The following is a 26,138-nucleotide window of genomic DNA, read 5'->3' on the forward strand; positions in this document are numbered from 1 at the left end:
TTTGCATGTACTTTTTGCTTGTTCTGTTGCACATTCCGAACATTGAGTGCCAGGGCATTTACTTTTCCCATAATCATGGAGGTGATGACTGGTGGCTTCATTCCTGACGTAGGTCAACTTAAACTAGTGCTATGCTTGTGTCGACCCACTTTTTAAATTATTTTAGTGTTAAACAGGCATGCACAGACTTGTGGCACAGTCATTACAGATGGTGAAGCTGTGGATAGCTTTCCACATTGTCACTATATGTGAAAGTATGTAGACTTATCATTTGGGCCAAGGTTGCAATTTTAACTTCATCAGGAAGCATGACAGTCCAGTTTATCACAAAGTCTAAATGGAATACTACACCTCCATTCTGTGCACACTGCTTTTCTTTGTTGATCACTATCCTTTGAGTCTCTCAGATATGGTTGTAAGCAAACCATTTGTGAAAATTTCCACATGAAAGCTGCAGCATCTAAAGTGTTCCAAACTTAATCACCTTATTCCCGTGTTGTGAATGCTACTCCTTCATCCTTTACCGACTGTCCAAACTAAACATTGCCAAGAATTAAAAAATAACAGAGGTTCTTACGTTAACTGCAATCACTGTATGTTAATGGGTATTTATGCGAGTCATAAGTGTGTGTGTGTATATATATATATATTTTTCACTTTACACGAAGAACTTTAGTAAGCTAAATTTTAATGAACTTACCTAATCACTAGGGTGACAATGCAAAAGTTGTGAAGGACGTTGAGAAATAAGCAACAACAACATTAAGAGCAACCTAGGTCATGTGGAGTTCTTTTTTTTTTTTCCATGAAAAAAAAATCGTCAAATTTGAAACGTATGTGACAATAAGTCTTCACTAGGTATTGCAACACATATGTTAGGGCGTAAGAGACATAATATGAGGGGGAAAAAAATTTACTGAAACCTTTTTAAATGCTACCCTGAAAATAAAATAAGAAATGAAAAACATCTTCATAAATATAGAAAATGTTTCTACTTTAGTTGCCTACAGTGCATGAAAGTTTCAATGTCTTAACCTCATAAATGATGTGATTTACAAAAAAAATGTTTTTTGCCTAGAGGAAACTGCCGCCTTCTGATAGGTGCCACAAATGTTGGACAAACTGTCACACCCTTCTGGGCTGGCTACAGTAAACCTATACCATATGCTCCGGAGACATTGAAAATTGAGATACAATTTTGCTAAATCAGTTGGTCATCAGGAAACAGAAAATGAATCTCACCACCGAACAGCTCACGATGGTCTGACCTGGCTTTGTGGGCTTCCATCGTCGAAATTATAACCTCATTATCTGGCATTATACTCTGACTCAATGTACTTGTAGCTCTTAAATAATTATTTGACAATGCAACACAATCGCGAAACCGCTATTCACGCAAGAGCTGTGCTACCGGAGTGCCTGCCATCGTAGTGATCACTGGGTGCACACCTCTGTGTGCTCATTGAAAATTTCCTCCTCACATAAAATAAACTACTTGGAAAACAAAAATTTAATCCCTAGACAGTGTTCTAAATGACGCAACAAGTACATAATAGTGCTGGGAGGCTTAAAATCAGGTGCAGCGCTTGATGGTCACCTGTTTTCTTAAAGGGATCCTGAAACACTTCCTGAGCCTAGTAAAAAAAAAAAAAAAAATTTGCCAATTTGTTAACAAGGCTACTGTGAACATGTGATCCAAATATTATTGCACTGCATGCAGCAGGGAATTCATGACTTTGTGTCTAAAGCAGTGACCAGATGCTTGTTCTCGCGTTCGCAATGTCTTCATTGAAAGCTGATCGAAAGCATTTGGCTGACAAACCCTATTGTTCGATTTCATAATTGCAAGAACATTCACAGTAATGCGTAATCGCTAATTTTGAGGTAAATAAATGAAAGATATATGTCTGCAATCTCAAAAAGACGGTAAAATTATTTCTTCCTTGCACTCCACATAGCTGCGCCTGCTGCACATGGCCTCCGAGATGGCTGCAGTGTACTGCATAGCGTAGTCTATTATGGCTGTCCCAGAATGCCATGACAACCCCTTTTGCCCTCATGAAACCCGACTTTTGGCCAGAGCTTTGCCCTCTTGACTTTTCCACTATGTAGCTTCCAGCATGCTAGCAGAGGTGAAGAGAGAGAAAACTGAGTATGGGGGGGGGGGGGGGGAGGTACGTTAACTCAACTTATAATTGAAGGATAAAGCGGCACAGAATGTGCTTTTCACCATGAAGCTTGAAATCGTAAAGCAGGTCAAACATGGTGAGAAGTCGAATGACCCCGCATCTTGCAAGATTCCGAGGAGCACTCTCAGCACGATATTGAAGAATAAGGGGGAGATTAGGACTAAAGCGGACAAACTCGCGACCCGATGCCCGTGGCGCCCGACGCGTACGCACGGCCGTGTACAAGTGGTTCATCTGAAATTGCTTCAGACGTGCCAGCTTCTGCGTTGCCCGGTGATGACTGTAAATTCTGATGAGTGCAACGAAGGCGTTGCCGGTGTTGCCGAAGTTACGAGTGAGCTGTCAAAATTTCCGGAAGCCGTTGACGAGTCAAGGGCCAACAAGTTTTTGAGTGCAGATGATGGTGTCGCGACCACGGGAGAGCCAGAGAATGAAGACTACATTGCTGACATCGTACCGAGCACAAGTGAAAGTGGGCACAATGAGGAAAGCAACGATGGTCCTTTGCCCTTTGAGGTGTTTGGTGCACTCGCATTAGTCCGGTGCTTCTGTGCGAATGTGGAAGGTTGCGGCCTCAGCTGCTCAAACTCATTAAACAATGTGGAGAAGTGCGTGCGTCGCAGGCAGTGAAATTGCCCAAGCAGAAGAAAATACAGGACTATTTCATGCAAAACTAAGCTAGTTTCATCAATAAAGTGATTTTATAAATGATATGTGCTTTTATGACATCCAATTCTTTAGCAGGCTTATATCGAATTATGCCGTATATCGAACTGATAGGCGTTATTTTGCAAGTTCGATATAGCCGGGTTCGACTATAGTCTGGCGAAGCAACAGATCAAACAAACAGCTCCTATAGCCTTGAATAATTCTTGAAGTCACATGTCGCGGAGAGCGACATTTCAGCAATGCGAATTATGTAGGTGCACTTGTGCATCTGACCTTGACTTTGCGCTCTTGAAAAAAAGGGCGCGCAGCATTTAGTTTGAAATCTGGCATGCAGTGGTGTAATACTTTGCAGGCGTGATCATCAGTGCACATTGTATACACTGCGCCTGTCTGTTTAAAAGAACCAAACCTTGTTAGGGGGCCCTTAAGGACCTACTTTCCCAACCCAGGTGCACAAGTTCATCAAAAGCAACTGCAGCTCCAACTGAAGTTTAGAAGGTAAAATGTCTATAGCTTAGGTGGTTTGAGGTGTAAATTAGAAAATAAAACTTTTATCAACATGGTTAGCATTCTTATTTTGTACGTTAATTCTTCAAAATGCCGTCCGACAAAGATACAAATGAGATAGTCCACCCAGTGTGCATATGTGTGCAATTGCCAGTCTTGCTACCACAGGACCTGTAATCCACTTTGCCCATTCTAGCATCTGATGCTTTCACTTTCACCTCTTCCACACCCGACGCTGTAGTGATAAAGACCACAATTCTTAATGTGTGCTTATCGCTACAGATAGCACTATGCCATATAAGAGTGAAGGATATAAGCACTGTTGAGTAAGTTGGCCACTGGCTTTCAGGTCACGGCTAATGTTTGCTATTCACACATGTAAGCACTTACTGTTATTTCTGTGCCTTTCACCATAACCTTTGTGGCTGTAGTAACAGCAATACAAATGGAACGAGCTTTAGCACAGCCGAAAGCATAATGCATCAATTGTTTGTATTGCAGTCCAAAAAAAAGTATTTTTATAGCCTGGGCATTTAACATGATTGTCATTGGCATCATAAGCATATGCTAACCACATGGTTCAGTCTCTGTTTTTCTTTAGAAGGCTGCAGTCTTTTCCTGGAGGCCTTTTCTATTAAGTGCATTAAGGCTTGGTAGTCAATGACATGGTGTGAATGTCCACTAGGTGCATTCTTTATGTTAAGGCAGAACATTTTCTCATTGTTACATTATTGAATGTCACTTAAGTTGTTTAGCTTATGTTCAACTTATTTCGGCATCAATATGTGAACTAACATGCAGCACATTATAGTGATACTCCATTGATGCAGCCATGATTATCAGTGAAAACTCTTTTGTAAAGTGCTAAATTTGCCTAAGTACTTTGAAAGTAGGAAAAATAGGAATTGTCGTAATATCAGTGCTTATGTTCCCCCTCTTTGCCAAGGGGAACTGCATTATTGTATTAAAAAGTGCATGATCAATACGAAAGAACAGTGTTTGCTTATGTAATGTGCATCAGCTAGTGTGTCCGCTTCAGTGCATTGCACGTCAAAGCTTTCCACGGGGTGTTTTTAGGCATGCTGTACTAGGTGTTCCATCAACATTGTGCAATGCTTCTAATGCTCCTAACTCTTCAAATAGACACTAACAACACAAAGTTTCAATGTAAATAAAAGATTATTGGCATTCAAACAGCCATATCTCTATGCCTGTAACAGCGCATATAAGAAATCTTGATAATCTCACATTTGGACTGTTATGTAGAACATCTTAGGCAAGTTTGAAAATGGTATCTTGTCCATGTCGGAGAAATGAATGTGCAAAGTAGATCAAAACCCCTTGTTGGGTCATATTAGAAATTTTTATTAAATTATATATACATTTGGCATCTTAAAAAAGAGGGAGATGCAATTAGAAAAATCCAAAAAGATGTTTAGATCGCACTATAATATTTCAACATTCTCTTTATATCTCTGAAAAATTTCATGTAGAAATTTGAGCGAGAAGTTAATAAAGAAATCCATTTTCATGACTTGTGGTGGCCCAAAGAATGTATTGATTGATGCACATGTAGGCCATCGTTGAGCACTTGCTGCGCACTGTTGCAGCGGCACCCATCATCACAATCGGTTGGGGAAAGGTTCAGCCAGCCATGTTATTTCAGTCTGGACGGTTGCCAGTTTCGTACACAGGCAAGTAATAATAAAGAAAGGCATGTTTCCCACATGTTTTAAGCACTTCTACTGGCCCTTTAAATGACGTCGTGCCACAGCCGCATCAGCGTAGGTTAGTAAAGTTTTGTGAGTGCTGTGAAGCCTACCCAACGGCCACACCATCTAGCCACGTCAAGAATTCAACCAGTGGTTCATCTACGTTGTCTCAAATTTTTACTTGCTGACAAGCCCTAAAAAGAAAAACTTGCAACTCCAGAACTACTGAACAAAGAAAAATAACACAGAAAGCCGGAGGAAAGTGCACCAGTGCACGACAGCCAAGGAAAACATCCCAGTCCAAGGTAGGCCTAATGACGCCAGCAGCATAGACAGCTGCAATGACCTACATGGCAACCATTATGTTGAAGTTGGTGCAACTCTCGAATTTGACAACATCTTGGAGAACAATATTGCTTATTTTACAAAAGACAAAATACTCTGCAATGACTGTTTTGTGTGACATCCGCATGTTGGTCGAGCTTGTCGAAAATATGATGTGCCCTGCTTGCCATGATCGGAAAGTCATCATACGGGAGCTAGAAGAAAGGCACAAGTGCACCTGCATAATTTCTAGAACTTCATTCTGAAAACGATGAGCGCCCTTTTGTCTACACACACACATCAGTGCATGTCACGCTCTATGGCGGTCATGGCACAAATGGGCACTACGATGGTGGAATCTCGCTTAACACCTCTGCCATAAACTTGAAGGCAGTGCTGGCCACATGAGCCTTAGGTGCCGGCCATGATCAACTTTCTAGATTCTGCTGGTACAGTATTCTTGGGCGATCACTTGCGTAAATTTTGTCACTTCGCAAGCTTTTGCATGACTCAGCACCAGACGCATAGGCATATACAGCAAACAGTGCAGGTAACAAACTTGGCATAGTACCGGAATGCTGTTGACTGTATACGTCTATCTGGTGCTGATTTGTGCGAAATCTCACGAAAGTAATAGTATCTCCAAAATTATCGCCTGAAAATACCACCCCTGTATTGTTGGCCTGCAGAAACCGATGCATCAGTAAGGTTTTCATGCAATAACCAAGAAAATCCACACTGCTGCCATGAAACCCGAGACTGAAAGCCTGAATCAAGCCAGAATTATCACAAAACAGGCAACTGGCAAAAGTGATGTGGAAGAGTCCTGCCGCATTGTAACGGTACAATCTATGACGCAGAAGAGTTCTAGTGACTTTTTATCATTATGGCAGCACTGCTGATCGTTATGACCAGTTTTTGTGCATATTTTTAGACATTTCTTATAACTGCGTGAAAAAACGAGGACAAAAGCAAGAAACACACACAACACTACGAGCACAGACTGCCAACTGTTTATTTTTGGAAAGCAAGTAACGTACATATATTTCAATAGGGAACCTGTGCACGTGTCTGCATTGTCACTCTCACATGTGGAAATCACATGTGGCAATTGGCAGTCTGCGCTCGTGGTGTGGTGTCTGTTTCTTGTGTCCTCATTTTTTTCGCGCAGTTATAAGAAATGTCTAAAGCTATGAACCAACTAGCCCGTGAGAAAGTCCTACTTTTGTGCATATTCAGTTGCATTTTGATCAGTACAGTTTTAAATCTTCCTACTGTGTTTTTCTCCAACTCCAGTTTTCGCTAAATTTACTTTCTGTGCGCACTGTTAAGCGCATGTAGAATTGCCATATCTGCATGAAATTTTTGCAATAAGTCACACATATGTTTATGAAATTACCAAATCCTATGCAAAGGCTTCATGAAGTAGAGCCATAGTATAGTTATAAACATTTTGTTTTTCTTCGCATTTTCATTCTTATATGTAACTTTTCAGCACATTATAGCCCCAAAGTAGCAGAATGACTTATTTCTTGTGCCTTTTTCAAAATATTAAATGTTCAAATATATCACACAAGAATGCCAAATTTTCTCCCATGTTATTGTTGCAGTGAGAACTACAAAAGCTACATAAAACTTGAAAACATATATTAAAAGAGAACAACAAACAAAAAGTAACAATTTTTGTTATGTTGGACAAATATTTTTTTAAATGCTCTCTCAAATAACAGCTCTTCCTTAAAAAATGTTTTTGTTGAGTTGAAATGTATGCATAGGCTTTTTGATAAAAGTTCAAAATTTCTTGCCAAAACAAATATTTTGTTGTGTTGGAAACTTTGGAACATATCACCTTCTCAGTATGTACTTTGTATTAAAAATCAGCAATGACATCATGATTTGACGTACTAAGATATAGAAGAAGAAGAAGAAACTTTAGTAAAGAATAGTCCGGCAGTTCTTGATGTGGTGGCCTCAGGTGACGGCTCGAAGTTCTTGGACTCGAGCGGCATCTTTGGCTTGCCGGACGGCCCAGAGCTGGTCTGCCAGCTCTGAACTTCTGATAGCCGCCTCCCAGCGGCGGCGACGCCTACGGAGAAGGTCCCCGGCGGCTCCCGCATCCGGGGCCTTCTCCTTACTTTGTTTGAATTTTGATCCTTTGTTCTATCTTAAATTGTCCTGCTGGAAAATGTTCCTGTTGCAACAGGTGGTGTTCCTCTGCTGAGCATGAAGTCGTAGGTTCAATTCCTGTTCAAGGCTGCCACATTCCGTTGTGGCAAGAATGCTAAAATGCTTGTGTACCAAGCTTTGGGTGCACGTTAAGAGACCCCAGGCAGTCAAAATGAACCTGAAGCCCTCCATACAGTCTCTCGTATCTCCTGTGGTGTTTCAGCACGTTCACTTCACTTCACTTTATTACTTTAAAGGCCCCTGTGGTTGGGGGTGTTACATAAGGGGTGGGTTACATGTATAAATCATATAATAAACAAAGAAAACACGTAATGAACATAAATTATTCGCTGTTAAATACAGTAGCTATACAATTCAGAAATTTAGATGTACAGGTGATTGCGGCAATGTCGTGTGGAAGGCCGTTCCAGTTCGGGGCTGAGCCCGGGAAGAATAAAGATGCGAATGTAGCAGTGCGCGTACGAGGCCGTGCAACTTGAAGGGGATGACCAATGCGGGGGGAAATACGTGCCGGCAGATTGATGTAGGGTGGATGACGAAGTGAGCTGTAATAAAGTTTAGGAAACAAGCACATACTAGTAATACGACATCTACAAGCTAGAGATGTTAAACCTGCCTCTGCTTTTAATGATGATATACTAACATTATATGAATAGCACGAATATATGAATCTTGTGGCTCGACTTTGTACTGATTCTAGGGAAATTGTTAGATAATTTTGGTTAGGGCTCCAAATAGCAGAGGCGTATTCTAATTTAGGACGGACAAGTGATTTGTAGGCAAGTAATTTTAGGTTTTGTGGGGCATGTCGTAGATGACGTTTTAAGAATCCAAGGGTTCTGTTAGTGGATGATATGATTTTTGTGACATGTGCGTTCCAGGTTAAATCATTGGACAATGTTACGCCGAGGTATTTAATCTTAATTAATCTGGTGTGACACCTTATAATGCTTAACGCAGGTGCAGCTGATTATCCTCTATAACAAGCATCCATAATCTTGCAACATTGCCACTTCAGACGAAATCAGAAATGGCAGCTTTGAGGTTCTTACCTCCATGAACAATGAGGAAGCATTCTTTGGCTTTGATTAACACTGCAATCTTCAAACAGAGGTCATGCAGACACCTGCTTGTGCCCAGTAATTAGGCAAATCTGGAGATCATTATCACTGGAGGCTAAAGGGAACCATTTGCACTTTAAGTTCATACAATTTATTTTACAGCGAAGCTGTTAACCTCTAGTTAGCTGGGATTTTTCATGTCTGCATGCGTGGTGCTCACACAAAAATATTTGCCGATCTCGGAGACAGTGCAAAAATGGGGGAAGCGCGTGGTGCGCTGCTTCTCTAAGAGGCATGACATGACGTCATCAGGTGACATCATCACTTGATTAAGACGTCATTAAATTACGTCGTCAGGTGATATTGTTACGTGACAATGATGTTATTTATTTATTTATTTATTTGAGTACCTTAAGGGCCTGTTAGGGCATTACATAGGGGGGGGGGGACGATAAAGTTCAAGCCTAAGTGCAATGTGTACAATGCAGATAATATAGGAAGGCATTAGGAACAATAAAAAAAATTGATCTAAATGTTGAGCAGAAACAAAAGAAAATATAAAGAAAGAAAGAAAAGAGAAACAGAGTTTATACAATATTTGGTAGTGTGAAAAACTCATAAGAACCTAAAACGCAATGTAGACAGCCAGTACCATTGGAACACAAGTTTAAAGATACAATCGAATGATGATTTAGGTAAGCAACCTACACAGATACATATCAGATGAAACGGAATTAATTTTATACAATGCCAAGCACACAAAAACACTGTTTAAGTAAATATTCAAGCAAATGTGGTTTCGGATAAGTTGATACGCTCTAGAAAGTTTAGCAGGGCTGCATGAAATGATGATTCCGTAAGCGAGACAATGTTTGAAGGTAGCAAGTTCCACTCGGGAATAGGTAAAACTAAAGGCGAATTTTGATAAGCGTTAGTCCTGGCAAATATAGGTTTTACTTTATGAACATGGTCTGTGCGGATCGAGATGTGGGGAGCGGGAAGAATATGGGCTCGAGCGAATGCAATGTTGCTATGGTAAAGGCTATGGAAGAAGGACAACTGTGGTAATTTCCTGCGCATGTCAAGAGAAGGCACATTGAGTAATTTATTTAAGGCAGACACACTTTGGATATCGAGAGTATGAAGTTAAGGTGAACCGCGCAGCTTTATTTTGAACTTATTCGAGTAGGTTCGTGAGATTAGAGTGATAAGGTTGCCAAATTACGGATGCATATTCTAAAAAGGGCCTGATAAGAGAACTGTATGCACGAAGTCTTGTATCTGTGTTTGCAAGGTGTAAGTGCCGTTTCAGGTAACCAATTTTTTTTTTTACATGCTTTTGTAGCGGTATGTTCAGTGTGAGCATTCCAGGTTAAATTGGAGATGAACAGAACACCCAAGTACTTGATTGAAGATACTGAGTCAACAGTAATACCACAAATTGTATACTGGTCAGAGGTAGATCGAGTTATCGAAGCAACTTTTACGTGTTTAGTTTTGGCTATGTTAATTTACATCTGCCATGTGTCACACCAGTCAGTTTTGTTAAATCGGACTGCAGCACAGAGATGTCAGCAGGGCAGCTTATTTCATTATACAAGACGCAGTCATCTGCGAAGAGATGTATTTGTGAAGTAGTATTAGTTGTGATGTCATTGATGTATATTAAAAATGGCAGTGGACCAAGGATGGACCCTTGAGGAACTCCCGAACCGACGTGAGTGCGGTTAGAAAAGCAGTTGTTTACTTGAAGTTTGTTCGTTAGGAACTCCTCAATCCATCGCGTCGTGTTGTAGCACAGAGCAAGAAATATTTAGGAGTGGAAACTCCGCTGTTTGCGGCGACCAGTAAAGGTCACAAGCCCGCGGATATGTTTTCATGCTGGTGGCACCTGGCGGCATGGGAAGAAATTACCGCCGTTTCGGTTGCCAGGGCAACCGGTTGAGCGTGTTGCTCCCGTTCGGCCGCGCGCGCCTGACTTCTACCACGGAGTGGCCGGAGCTGCCGGAGCCGCCGGAGCCGCCGAGCCGCCTGCCGGGCGCTGCTTTTTTTCTTTTTTTTTTCCGCTGCGGCTTCTACGACGCGCCGCATGGTGCCGCCACTGTATACGGTAGCGTCGGCGCATGCAACAATTGTGACTTTATCTGGTCGCCCGCGCTCGCTCGCGCTGACGGGAGTTTCACCTCCTATATGTCTTACTCCGTGTGTTGTAGTCAAGCTGTAGGTTTCTAACTTTCAGTTTTAGTCTATTATGAGGTGTCCGGTCGAAAGCTTTAGAAAAATAAATAAAAATGGTGTCTGTACAAATCAGTTTATGCAAAGAAATATGAATATGAAATCTGTATGCTGCACTTCTGCAGCATACATCGCAGCATACACATATGCTGCATGCGTGACGTTCATGTGCACACAATGTATCTGCCCTTGATGCATGGGTGCTGCACAGCGTGTGCTGCGACCATAATCGACATTATGGCACATGCTGTCCAAAAACCGTACCTCCACCTAGCGGCTGCGGCCACTAAGACAGACTTAAAATAACAGAAACGTAACAGAAATATGTTTTCTTGTATATTTAAATTACAATCTGAAGCTATCATGTTTGCAGCTTATGTGCAAGTCATACTTTGTAAATTCTCTGACGTAGTTTGCTTTGAAAAATTGCATTAGTTCAATAAGGCACTTGTACTTGGCGGAAGGCCTAGAGGAATGAGCATTTATGCTTTTATTCTCCTTTATTCATCCAATCTTTTAGTAACTTCAATTGGTCATGTTTTAGGAAGAAACATGTCCCTTTCTAATTTGTTCTGTAATGAACATATCTAATACTTGCAAGTAAATGCTTCCTGTGCATAGGTTCAACTGTAGCAAACATGCGGACTTAGTAATCTTTGTGCATTAATAAGAAAAGTAGGTGTGTGCAGCCTTGACAAATTTAAGTGTGTGCTTGAACATTCCTTTTATGTGCAATTCGAACTCGTCAAGAAGATAATGCTTGACAGTATGCTTTATTGTTGGATTCACACTGAGAAGTGCCTGACAGAATTCACTTTGTATGAATAGAAATGTTGCCAGACACTGTGAGCTTGTAGGGCGAGTCCCCCTTTTCACTATGTACCACTGGCTGATTATGCAGGGAGCATAGTTTGACTGTTGGTAGGATTCAGGAGTGTTCAACAGTGGCTTTATCTTGTCACAGGTATGGGATCCACCTATGGGATATCCACTGTGACAAAGTCTGGGAAAATCGTGCTGCCTATGTGTATTATGCTGAGCTCTGCTTTGAGTTGACAGCTCTTGCTATTGACTTCTGTCATGATCTCCACATGCTGGTATGTCTCTTCATTAGTTAATTTGTTTTATATTTTGTAGCATTCTTGCATAAAGGGGCCCCGCAATGTGAGTTTAACCACCAAATGTTGTGCCATGACGGGTTTCTTGTATGGTCCCAAGGTGAATGCAAAAATAATGACAAATTCATGTGTACAAACGAAACTTATTCAACTTAAAAACTCAAAATATAGCAAACAGAAAAAAAGGTATACCATTCCTCATTTCACTCACCCAGCAAGGGCTTATGGTGCTTCTAATCACAATGTGGCTTACATGCAGTGTTAGTAGAAGCTGTTTTTCCATTGTGCCCTTCCAATGACAACCTGCAGCTGCACTTTTAGACGGTCATTGTTGCTATGGCTACAATCCCCTTAGGTACTTTGTTGGCAGAATGATGGTAGCAGCATCTTGTGATGGCTTTTTTCAACCATGACACGTGAGAAACCTCTGCGTTTTGCATTGTTCTTGCTGAAGTGGAAAAAAATTATATTACAACAAAACCTTGATATAATGAAGCTTGTAAAAGAGTAAGTTTGCTTTGCTATAATGAAATTTCATTGAATTTAAATTGGACCTTTTATGCAAATAATTACAGTAGTCGCCAATGGATTTTCTTACATGAAAGGGGCCACAAAACTTTCTGAATTATCGAGCAATCGTAAAAAGCAAATTTCAATTCTAAAAAATGTCGACATGTTTGCACAGTGCAAAAGACAAGGACTGAAGGAAGAACACAACACAGGCGCTTCCTTCAGTCCTCGTCTTTTGCACTGTTCAAACATGTCGATATTAAATCACCAACTCGCCCAAGCTTCCACCTTATCAAGCTAAAAAATTTGCTTTCTTGAATTTTAGAGTCGGCAACAAAAGATATGATTTCATGCTGTGTCGACAATACTTTAAAATTAAATTATGGGGTTTTACTTGATGGTGCGAAGTGAAGCCAGCCACACTTTCATGGCCGCTCTGCTCCCGCAGCTGGTAGTGTCTTCCACAATAGTATTGTGAAAAGCGCCGGCAGCAGGGAGCAATGCTTCGGCTGCCTCTCGCTTCAACGCATCTCTGAAACTCAAGATTATGCAAACTCTAGTACTAAACGTGCTGGAAGGCAGCGCACATGATGCCACGCCATCTTGGCACCTAAAAAAACCATCTCGGCACCTGTTTTAAAGGCTCCATCTTGGCACCTCTAAAACAGGGCACGTGAGCTGTATATGTGCTCAGTCTAACTGACAGCCATGCGCTGCTATAGCTGCGCTAGAAAAGGAGATGCACGCCAAGCTGCCCCTCACTTCCTCCCCTCTCCCCTCTCATGCGCTTAATCCCCTTACTACAAGCTTTTTCCCCTTCCCCTTTTTCCTTGCTCGCATGGAAAGACTGTGCTCATCAAGCTACCATCCTTCTCAGCTCACCCTCGCACGCTTTCACTAGCACCCAAAGCATACAGCATGTGGGACACGATAAAATCTTATTGCACTTAGACTTTATAAAGTACATAAACCTGTTCCGCTTTCATTGTTGCTCTTGGGTGGGTGGTGCGGGATTTGACTAGTGGGTTCACATGCAGCTACTTGTAATTCAACCATTTTACCATCTTCGTCCACAGAAGTTTCGATTTATTGTCTCATATTCTTTCGCGGCGGCAGTGAAATTTCATTATATTGAAATCATCTATAAGCACACTTCATTATATTGAGGCTCTAAATACATGGTGTTCTATGGATAAGAAATTATAAAAAGTTCAGTACTTTGTTATGTAGAGAGTTTTGTTATATTGAAGTTCGTTATATCGAGGTTTAACTGTGTACGCTAATGATTGTTGCGGCTGACACCTTAGCACCAGCAAATAGGTAGGACATTTTCACTGCTGTTGTAGTTTTGTGCGCTCTAGTTGACGTTAGGGTCACAAGAAGGTACCACCAGGGCTTTTGTGCATGTCTGTGTCTCCAGTGTACCAGTATTGAGCAAGCTGTAATTCGTTTATGGGCAGTCTAAACCGCCTTACATAGTTTCTCTAATATGACAGAATTAGAATGCAATATCCTACATAGAAATGAGGCTTTATGCATTGTCCTGTATGATGATGCACCTTTGGAAGAGTTTGTGTTGCCACCAAGCCTGATGCAATGCGGGGTGTAGCGCATGCTTTCTGTAAACTGTTGGACCGCGCACCTAGTGTTCATTGTAACTGTTTTTATGTTGTAGAGTGCTAAGACATTTTTGTAGCCTTAAAAAGCATAACACATGCTTTTTTTTTTTTATAAAATCGTGACCACATGCAGAGCATTTACATGTAGAGTATGGTCTTCATACCCAGCAAATCAGAATGAGCAGTATATTTTGTATGGGACATGTGCCTTCTGGTGCCTCACATCTACTGCTGAAAATCATTGGGCTGGTGCGGTGCGGTCGGTATGGAAACTGATTTCTAGGGTGAATATTAAATAATCTAATCAAATACTCTAACCCTTTAACTGTTGCTGAAGCATTTTGAAGTCCTATATTTGCATTGCAGGGCCCCTTTAAGTTTTCATCTTTGTTCAGGGTTGCAACCCGTGTACAAACATTTATTGTTTTATTGAGTTGTATGGTGTAGATAGTAGTTGCATTAAAGCTTTCCAATATGGGCTAATAATATGATGAAATAATGAATTTTGATGTTGTATAAGCCATTCTACATCAGTGCACTTCCCATACTCCTATTTTACTGTTGCCCATTAGCTAAGGTTGGCCAAGCAACCTCTCTGTTGCTGGGGCAGCAATAGAGAGGTTCTCAGAGTAAATGGTCAATAGAATAAGAATTCTGGCTTCGTATTCTGGCCAACCACTGGACACCCACTGGTTTATAAGACAGGTACGCAGCCCTGCAGCCAGGCATCTGGCTTTTCAGAGTAATTCAATTACCATGAATGTCACCACTTCAGAGGAGTAATTGTTCCTCTAAAAATCATCAGAAATATATTTTTACTAGTACACTTAACCTCTGTTGCCTCAAATTCATAAAACCATGAAGAAATTTGAGATAAGCAAGACATAGCTTACCAGCCACATATTGCAAATTCTGAAATTTAAATAATCGGCGATTGTTAAGCTGCTGTCTGTGATTAAAATCATTTGAAATATCATGTTACACAGAATGTTGACATATATTTGAATGGCTTTTCGGCTTGGGGCACGCCTATTGAGTGCTTGCACATCTCACTGCTAATAGTTCTGCCACTCATGGTGGGCATGGTCATATCATGGGTTATCCCAGACCAGGCACAACTTCACTGTCATAGTTGATGAAATATTCACACGACGCAATGGCAAGAGAGAGTCAAAAATCAGTTATAGCACGCTCTCAGTGTCGTCTACTTTTATTCCATCTAAATGAGCCTCCTTCCTGCCCCTCTCCTTTCCGCACCCATGTTTCCTGTGCATTTGTCCTGCACATTTGTTCAGCTTTGCCTCTTTGTCAGAGGATGAGGGAGAGGAAAAAAGTGTGCTGAAAATACATTGATTGAAAATAGCCTCAAGTGTGACGGTTTGTTTGTTTGTTTGTTTGTTTGTTTGTTTGTTTGTTTGTTTGTTTGTTTACATGCATATGTGCATGTATGTGGTGACTGTGTTTGTCACATGTTTATGTTGCGAGTTAAATTTACTCATTGCTGCCCATTGGTTCCCAGTCAGTTAAAGAGTCTGCAGGAAAAGACTTTCAAGGGAGTGAAAAATACATGGCACCTGTGAGAGCTAACATCATACCATTAAAATTTTTTAACTTGGTCGATATAGGTATGCACATGTGATATCATAAGGTTAACTTTGCTTCTGATGCATTGCATGCAAGTCTATAAATACTAGTATAATCTTCAAGAATAGCATACACGTGGACATATTGACTTTTTGTCATTTCTTTTCTAGCTCTGGGGAAATATTTTCCTTTCAATGGCCAGCTTAGTGATCCTGATGCAGCTGCGGTACCTGTTCTATGAAATCCAGAGACGTGTCAAAAAACACAAGAACTACTTGAGGGTTGTGAAGCATATGGAAGCCAAGTAAGTTTAACATTTTGTGTGTGTAGTAAATAGTGTTAAATTATATTTTTCATTCACTGCACTCTGGTGCAAGAGACGCACTTACCTTTACTGGCTAAATGCAGAGCTTTTCATGCTTTTACACTGTGGAGCAGTGTTGTTTCAGTGTAGTCATTTTAATCACTTCAAATCCAAAGTGAATATAATCAAACTGGAGACAAAAGTAGTTTTTTAGCTTTATTAAACACACTCATTTGTGTTTTTTGGTTGTGTTCTTCAATGTGCTTTACAAGAGCAAAATAGCACCTTGCTTAAGTGCACTTTTTCATATGCTAGACGTACACAATAATTGTCTTGCAATACCCAATACTGGTCCTTGATTTTTCTGCAGTTTGGAATTTAGAATGTACCTGCAGACATTGTCAAAACCTCCTCAAGCTTCCTCAGTAGAAAATTTTTTTTCTTCGTAAACCTGCTTCAGAAAATTCAGCGTGTCTACCAACTGGGAGAACCGGGAATTCTCAAGGAATTCGAATAGTCTGGAAATACTCAGAGAAAAACTCAGGGAATTTGTGCTTCTATCAGGAAAAACTAGCTGTAATTTTATTGAAAGTGAACGAAAGTCACACTACTACTGGCTCCAGTAACAGAGGAATCGCAACAAATTGTATTTGATGCCATGTCGACGGCTCGAGGAGCTTCCAGAGTACAGTTAACAACAATTTTCCAGGCGCCCGATTTTTCTGACATGCCCAACAATTAGCACGGCTTCGCAGTACCACCACGTACCCCATAGAGTCAATGTATAAGAACGTCTGAAATTTTGGATGCAAAACACTTCACCCACAGATATTTTGGACATTTTGCCGTGGCTGCAGGTCCAAAACGGCAGTAACCAAAGCCACCACCACCGCCATTTTTATTATCTCCCCGCCTCAAACCGACGCTCTTGCACGCAGATCTGCTGGCAGCCGTAGCCACCACCATGGCAACGCCAGGCCTAGCGGCTTCTATGTTCGCTATTAAGCTTCTTGCCATGTGGTGCCGTGTTTTTCATTGAAAGAATTCACCACTGTCAGCAATGGCACTGACTCCACTGTTATAATCCTCCAGATTGGCTTCGAAGCTCAGAAAACACAACGCGTTGCATAATGCCGGTTCTTGAAAGTCAGCTTCGCCTCAGTACAAAAATGTTAGGCGGTGAAGCATACGGAAACTATTGCGGTGAAGCTTAAGTGTGGGAATGGGCAATTGTCACGGAACCCAGTATGTATTCCTTAATTATACATGCGTGAATCCCCATCTCCTGTTTCACTATGAGCACTGATATGCCTAATAAATTTACTGGCAGGCCTCCAGAGCTTTTTTGGACGTGCCTGTGGTGATTTGAGGCCTTAAGGGCAGTTAAACATGTATTCATTTTTTTCTACTGCCCAATTTTTCGGATGTTTTCGCGGCCCTTAGGGAGTCTGAAAAATTGGACGTTGACTATACAAATGACCAAGAGGATGCTTCAAATGGTCTCTGGGGTGAACACGTGGTGGAAGGAGCACGGGAACAAAAAAGATCCATGCATTGAGGAATGAACGGGAAAGGAACCGTTCCGCCGCCTCTTTGAAGAAGCTTGAACTCTAAAAAACAGTGTTCACTGATGCTGAGATGCAGGTGTCCCTCATCCTAACCAAAATAAACTTTAAAGCAGTGCAGCCCAACACTGAGGTGTTGCGTATGGGCTGAGAGTATGTCAGGACAGTTGAGGTTGACTTTCCAGCTGCTGAGAGAGAATCTTAGTTGTAACAAAGTTCAGGCCTCATACCAATGAGCATGCTATCAGTTGATAGAAATAGCTCATATTCGAAAATATTTGTTTCTGTATGCATCTGCTTTTCATTGGCATTTGAAAATGTTTGACTCGATTTGGAATGGGGTTGGCCATTTTTTTTTCAAATATATTCTATTCGTTGTACATTTTACTAACACCTTGCTTCTGTTTTCTTTTCGAATAAAATAAACATGTCACCTTTCTATTCAAACTGGATTAAGTCATTTTGTGTTTCAACGTGCTTACTAGAGAGTGACAGCATCAGGCAACATGGTGTCAGCCCATCTTGACATATAACGAAGTTCTGTCTCATTCAGAAAATTTTGCAAGGGCGCTCAGGGAAAACCTGGAAAACTCAGGGAATTTATAAACGTCAACTTGGTAGACACCCTGGAGATACTTTAAGCACATTATAGATAATGGCACTCAATACATGTTGAAGAGTCCTTGTGCGAAATGTTGTTACAAGAAAGTATATTTGAAAACCAACCGATAATGCAACACGAGAGAAGCACACCTGTGTATATGGTTGTATGGCCTAATCAGGATTGTGAAAAAGTATTGTAGGATTTGGGCTCCCATGGTCTCGGAGTTGGGCGTCACATAGAGGGTCGCTCTCTAGCCTACACCGTTGGTGCATCTCAAAATGGGTAGTTGGCCTGCGCTACCAGGGCATCACACGGAGACTAAGCTGGCCCACACTGTCATCCGTGCTTTCTTGACGAGAGTTGATGGCTTGACCGCTTCGGGTGCAGCCCACCTCGCCGTGGCTGTGTTGCGGTTGCCACTCAAGCCTTTGTGTTCTGCACAGCTCATAGCCAAATGCACTAAAAGTCTACGCTCTGGGCCGATGAAGAGAATGGGCTGAAGCAAAGAAGTGCTGACAGAACAGCATGCTTGGTGTAAGCTCTCATGCAGTTGTATACATGGTGCCAGACCTAATGACCTTGGGAGTGTCATATGAGAAGCGACACACAGGCATGGCTTAGAATTGCTGCTGTTTATGTGATAGTTCTAAACCTTTCAGGCACTATGTACACAATTGTGCACCAGGATAATGCATCAACAGCAAAAGCATTGATAAAAAGTAATGATGTTTAAAATATGTTGCATGCATCTTGAAGTACTTATGAATAAAATTGTGCTGCAGTTTTAAATAACACATGCGAAATGTTTTAGCAAAATGAGTGGGAAGGCAGACTGTTGGGTGTTTTTACTCGGTGTCAGTATGTTGTATGTAGCAGGTTCACTTCGTTCATTGTTTCTCACAATATAAATCTCACAATACAATATAAGTGCTTTTCAAGTTTTCAAAACACGAAATATTTGATGTTCCTGTGGTGAGTTTTTGCAGGGAGTCCACATTCTGTAAACTTGACAAAACTCACTAAAGAATTGGAAATTCTTAATCTTTCCTGCAGCTGTACACTTTGTATGATTTGGAAGATCCAAGAAATGTGGGGAAAGTAAGTTTCCAATCAACAGGATAAAGTGGCATCTGAAAGGGTTAAAGATACTTCGCTGAGCTGCTTACTATAAACAGTGATATTGGGGGTGGGGAGGGGGAAGCGATTACAAATCCAAAGCTCGTTCATCTCTCACTTTCAGAATAAAGGGAATTTGACCATCGCATGTATTATATCTTTCTATTAGCTCACTCTGTCACTAAAAATTGTGCACGCATGTGCTCAACATTGTGCTTCCGTGTGCAGAGATGGCTTGAAGGCCAGAAAGCTTGAATGTAGTGTTCATTCATCATCATTCATCATCAAACCTTTCAATCACTTCACACATGGTAAAAGTGCATTCACGTTTTTACGAGTTTGTGGTAGGGAGCAAAACTTCCATGCAATGTCAACTGCTTCATTCATCTGATTAAGCTTCAGCAAGAGGCATTATTTAATATGCACACGGACATGAGCAATAAACACAGGAATCTAGGTGGGAAAAAATGCAGTGTGTTTTGTTCAGTAGGGCAGACGTTGCAATACTGTGCAGGGTCTTACTGATGTTACCGAGGTACATGTACAATTAGTACTGCTATCGTAATTTCTAAAATTTTTTTGGTGCATAGGACTCCTTTGTGTTGCTATTATCCCAAATTGATTTGTACTGTTTCTTTTTCATGCCTTTCTCTGTTCTGTTTCCCTTGGAATATTTGGATGGGAAACTTAGTGCGAGGGCAGAACTTATTTTGTAAGGTCAAATGTACAAATAACAAAACCTAATTGGCTATGATCAGGGCATCAAACTGTTTAGTATAATTAAGAAGATAACTTTGGTTTTAGAAAATTGGATTTAAATGAGAACACTTGTATTTCTATTAATTACCAAATAGAGCAGGCAGCTGTCCTTCTTTTACTGTTCTCTCCTTCATTGTAAAGGAACACACACTGCACACTGAGTAATAAAACATCATCTTAGATCACTGATCTCAAGCAAGGGATGCTGCATGAAAAAAGGTGGAGGAGAATTAATATGCATGCAGGGACAGTTTTTTTTTTAACTGTATTTCATGCTTAGTGCTAAACAAAAAGGAGGGCGATGGCTCATAGCCTGACGCATAAATAGAATAGCCTGTACACTCCAAACCACATGGCAAGTGCGTCGTACTAAGAAACAACTGTCTTTGTTATGTAAATTCTTTTTCTTTTGTTGCAAAGTGTACGATACATTACTGAATAATTTTGTATTCAATACCCACTCCTTCCTAGCCTGAAATACTGCCAGTAGTACTTCATAAAATAAATGCTCAACTTGAGCATTGTCTGCTGCTCTGCTCTGTTTATTTGACAAATCATGATTTGTGAATTGCAAAAGAGGCGTTGCACTCTGTGTATATTGTCAGTTCACTTTGTACAAATGTGTTTTTATTTGAGTTTTTCTCAGTTGCAGCTTACAAACACCTCAGTATAATTTGTGTAACTTTATTTACCTAGCTATCCGATGGCTACAGCAGATGAACTGGAAAAAAATAGTGATGATTGTGCAATCTGCTGGGACCACATGGAGTCTGCAAGAAAACTTCCTTGTGGCCATCTCTTCCACAAGTAAGTAATCTCTACGAGCTTGTTGCATAGACTTTGTTGACTTTTGTTGGTTCAACATAGCCAATCAAATTGATTTTTCTTATAATGTACCTATGTTCAATATGCATTGCTGTGAAAAAACAAAACCGTCATTTCAAGATGTGGACTATCGAGTAATTTCAAGTTGAGTAGATCACATGTGGGGACATTACAGGGTTAAGCTTAACCCTTTGCGATCATGAGAATTTACCCACTTTGGACATCGTGTTTGGACATTGGGCAAAAAGAGCTCTTGTGTGAGGAAACATGTTACTAAATTATTTCAGAAACTTTTTTTATTCCTGACACTCTCGTACAATGTGCAGTTCCCAAGTAGCATCACATAGTTTGTGATCACTACAGGAACCATTTGCTACAGAGTCCTCATCATCACTTTCTTCTTCAGTGCTCTCATTCAAGGACGTTTGCTGTCCATATGAAAGCAGAATATAATCCTCCTCAGACTAAAATCATCTTTAGATTCACTAACCTCACACGCATTCTTTCTGTAAAACCCATGCTGAGAAAACGTCACCATCTTCAGTGCTCCACGCCACGAAAACTGCGTATGAATTCTTTAAATGTGTGGGCCACTAAAAAGTGCTGCGCTTAAGCACAGACACAGCAAGTACAGTTGTCAAAAATTAGAAAAGTTACCACAAGAAAGGCAAAAAATAAGCGCACGTGCGTGCATTGGGAAAGTTTTGCACATTGGGAAAGGCACAATGCATGACCTAATCGCAAAAGGTTAATTTCACTGCACATGCAAATAAGTAGGGAGGCGTTATCAAGCGGCCCAATGTCACAAATTGTTTTAGCACGCAGCTCTTAGGCACCCATTCCTGCATTTCATGTCAGCATCATCCCTCTGCGAACCGAGTAAACGAGCACAGCAAAGTATGAAAGAGCGAATGCAGAGTGCAGTGGGGGCTGAAAGATGGCGATAACAAAGAGAATGTGAGGTGGAAAACGGAGGAGAAGGGTATGGCAAACGCATGAGCTGAAAAGCCTAGTGCTGCGCAAGATGACCTCTGCAACGGTGACCGCTAATAGATGGTACCAGAGTAGTGCATCATCGTCTTTTCACCAATGGCATGCGACGAGCACGTCGACCGGTACCAATATAGAAACAAAACGCTCCATGAACGTAGATCTGTCTGCAGCGGCTGTGAATCGCGCCCACAGGTCACCCACGTGCTGCCTCTTGTGATCTCCCTATTAGCGAGGCAGTCACACCACACTTTGCTCCAGTGCTTTCAGGTGTTCCTCAGGGGTCAGTCTTGGGCCCACTGTTATTTCTCATATATATAAACAATATCTCCTCTGTTGTTGAAGAACCGCTAAAAATGAAGATTTTTACAGATGATTGCCTAATTTATTCTACCGTAACCAATGTTCAGGATCAACTCAGAATTAGTCGTTGTTTAGAAAATTTCAGCCGATGGTGTAAATTATGGGGTATGAATATAAACTTCATTAAATCAACATACACACATATGATTAGGAAAGTAAATGTTCTGCTTTTTAACTATTACATCGATGGTAATTTGTTAGTTCGTGCTAACCAGTTTAAATATTTAGGTGTTACAGTCACGCATAATCTGACATGGCATACGCACATAGAAAATGTGTGCTCGAAGGCGAATCAGAGACTAGGGCCGCTATCTTGTACACGTTCGAAAAGCCGACGTTCGATTTCGCCTTGTGCGATTGTCCAGGCTGCGCCGATATCACGGCTTAGGCCAATCTAGTCCAATCGCGTGAGGTGAAATCGAACGTCGGCTTTTCGAACGTATACAAGATAGCGGCCTAGGTTTGTTAAGGCAAAAACTAGGCCAAGCTTTGCAAGATGTAAAGCTGATAGCTTATAAAACTTTTGTTAGACCTTTACTTGAATATGCCTCAGTCATCTGGAGCCCTCGTCAGAAAGAAACGACTACGAGGTTAGAAAAAGTTCAATGTCATGCTGCGCACTTCATATGCTCAAAGTACCGCCGTTTAGATTCCGTCACACTGATGTTGCAGTCTTGTGAACTGGAAACGCTAGAAGTACGAAGGCAAAAAAATCGTCTGAAAGTGTTTTTTAGAGTACTACATGGACATTTAAAAATCAACAAAGATGAGTATGTGCACCTTCCAGGAAAATGAAGCAGTCGTGTTAATCATCAATATGTTATACGCACATACTTTGCTCACAGCGATGTGTTCCGCTTTTCTTTCTTCCCTGCCATGATTGAACTCTGGAACGCGATACCAAGCTTTGTGGCAAATGCCAGTGATGTTTGTGAATTTGAAAAATTGTTAAACGTGTATTTTTGTGATTCCGCTGCCGCTTGATGCACCTGTATATATGGTCTGCCTGTATTTAAACCCTCCCTGTAAGAACCTTCAGCAGAGGGTTGACAGTATGAAGAAATAAAATAAATTTGCAATGTGCTGCATGAGACAGATTGTCTGCATCAGCCAATATATCGCGAAATGAACGCATGTATAGAGCTGTGCTCAAATTTCGCTATAGGGAATATTGCAATCATCGGTGGATTTTTATTTACCTTGCTTTCAACCACTGTGCGAAAGTGTCAACATAAAAGGGCCTGTTAAGTTTTCTCTAAAATTGAGCAAATTTTGTGTGGTATCAACGTGAGCAAATACAACGCTGAAACCAAGGTGTCCAAACTGCTGACCAATAAACTGCCTAACTTGTCCACATTGCACTGTGAGTTGATCTTCTGGTCAGCAGCAGTAGTGACAACAAAGAAGCCTAGCAGTCACAAGTGATCATTGTTGAAATGCCAAGCACTCAATTCATGGCAGGTTTAAAACAAATCTTTCTGGTTAAATTTTTACTTAATTACACATTTTCACATCCTATTCTGAGGTCTAATTGATGAAAGCCAACTGTACTAGTTTCAAAGAGCTGCTGCAGTACTTGTGCTCTTAAAGTTGACTGGTGCACCAGCACTTAATTTCTTTTGAGTAGAGATTAACCCTTTAAAGGGACACTAAAAGCAAATATTAACTCAAGCTAACGTGATAGTTTAAACCTTTAATGGCAAGTGTTGCCTACAGGCAACATACAAAAAAAAAATTTTTTCTAGCCGAGTTTCTGTATTAAGTACGAAATTTCTGGCTAACTGTCTTTGGCCAACACTGAATGACAGGAAGCAAGTGTCATTTGTTGGTTTAGAGCAGGAACACTGGATGAGGGAGAGGAAGTTTGGCACGCGACTCACTGTCTTGTGAAAGCAAGGTCAGAGGAGACAGGCTGATACAACATATCCAGCTGCAGTGGTCTCACACATGTGATATAAAGCAAATGAAACGTACACTGATGGTTCACATATAATGACAGCTGTCTATACAAATTGAAAGTGAAGTGTTAGGTGGCTTGAGGTGAAGCCCACTTAGTTTCCTGCCTGGGGTTTTCCTTGTATTATTGCAATAGCAATTGTATGGACAATCCAAGTGCATTTCTGCCATCACCATCGCTGTGAGGTTCTGTATAAAGTCCAAGGGCAATAAAATAGTCGCTGCACGCCATATGCTGTATGTGTGAGTGAAAGCGTGCAAGGGTGAGCCAGTGAACGTGGCCCAATCTCGCGTGTGTGAGCGAGGAAAGCGGGCCGCAGGCACACCCTCTCCTTCCGGTCTGCCCTCTCCTGTCGTGCACGCAAAGCATGAGGGTGAGGTGAGGGAAAGAGGGGGGAGGGGCTGCTCCGGCGATTGCTGCTTGCGGCGCGGCCGTGCGGCCGCCATATCTTGAAAGCGATCTGCAACGTGGCCAAAGTGCACACCCACGCGAGCCTCATTTTCAAACCAATCTACAATGTTTGCAGAGTGAGTATAATCCCGGTAGCTTCGTATGCGCTGTGCTTTCAACGTTTCGTTCGCGTTGAAGTGAGAAATGCACGAAAGTCAATTAAATCGCTGCTGCTGCTGCGATTCCTCACTCCTGCATTTTGACAGTGAGTTTCTATGCTCATTGAGCAAGATGTGTTGATGTTTACCTGTGCACACGTGACTCCATGCTTGTTAACTTAGTTAAAACACATTGGTGGGCTAGTTGGTTTGAATCCATGATAGATGGTGTAAGCGTGACTGAATGAGGACATAAAGAAAGAGACACAAAGAGACAGCGCCGTCTCTTTGTGTCTGTTTCTTTCTGCATCCTCGGTCAGTCGCGCTTGCACATTATATTATTGTTAATTTAGTTAGTGAGCAAATGTAAACAAGTTTATATGGCCAATAAAACAACTCTCCTAACTTCGTATAGCTACCTAATAATTTGCTATTGTGATCGATGCTTCACCTTTTGGGCAAAACTGCGACATTTTGTTGATTTTGCTTATTCTTGATATGTTTTGCATATCCAGGTTAAAAATAAACATTTTTTGTGGGTATTTATATGTGATGTCGTTAAAAGGTTAATGCTCGAGAACGTCTAAGGTGTCAATATTTGTCGAGAACAGAGATTTAGTAATCTAGAATTTGAGGTAAATGCAGGGTACATGATTTTAGACTCCACCGGACATTCAAGTACGAGCTCAATGACGTAGCGACTCCTCATTATAATTCAGTCACTAGTACTCAACCGCTCATAATAAAAAGATCATATCATTGCATTAAAAGAGGGAAGAAAATGCTGCTTATCTACTTCTATTCGATTCTTAGAAAAAAATAACTTTTTGGCGTTACCCTTGACAACAACACAGGCGGTCAAAACTTTGCACCACGTGTCAGTAGTTTCGTTATCGTGTAGTGCTGCACTAATTTTGCTGGCTCACGAAACTTGCACAAACTGCAAATAGCAGAGAAAGAGGCCTATTGTGACAAGTGTCAAAGATCGTATTTGATTTAGGGCACGCTTACCCTTTCTCTTTTTCACTGTCGGCTATCCTGGTTTAGTTTCTGACTGCGCTTTCGCATTTTGCTCAAGAAACCGTAGCGCCGGCTCTCGGGAGGCATCTTATTCACCAACGGCAGTAAAGGGCGGTGATGGTATGACATGTACAGTTATTGTAATACTGTATTGAAGTAGTCTTCTGACAGCAAACTACATCAAGCAAAAAGAAATGTACTCATTCTTTTTACATTTGTTTGTTAGGCCTAACGACCTAGGCAGTGTACAAAATTATGAGTGCCTGATTACAAGCTATCGCCGGAAGCTCGCCGTCAATATGTTCATACCCGCAGACCTCATCGGCAATTGAGTGCGAGACACTCAATTGAGGCTAGACTGACAGCCATAGT

At 41.2% G+C, this 26,138-nt stretch overlaps 1 protein-coding gene across 3 annotated transcripts in view; it reads left to right on the top strand.

Moving 5' to 3' along the window:
• The window catches only part of LOC142560335 (E3 ubiquitin-protein ligase AMFR-like), a 197,501-nt gene that overhangs the window by 135,640 nt on the left and 35,723 nt on the right, over positions 1-26,138 (top strand). For all 3 annotated transcript variants that reach the window (XM_075672347.1, XM_075672354.1, XM_075672364.1), the window contains exons 6-8: positions 11,849-11,981; positions 15,886-16,019; positions 20,760-20,870. In XM_075672347.1, coding sequence (XP_075528462.1) covers positions 11,849-11,981; positions 15,886-16,019; positions 20,760-20,870 — 378 coding nt within the window. The remainder of the gene's footprint in view (positions 1-11,848; positions 11,982-15,885; positions 16,020-20,759; positions 20,871-26,138) is intronic.

The sequence above is a fragment of the Dermacentor variabilis genome, chromosome 1 (assembly GCF_050947875.1).
Source record: "Dermacentor variabilis isolate Ectoservices chromosome 1, ASM5094787v1, whole genome shotgun sequence".
NCBI classification, from domain to species: Eukaryota; Metazoa; Arthropoda; class Arachnida; order Ixodida; family Ixodidae; genus Dermacentor; species Dermacentor variabilis.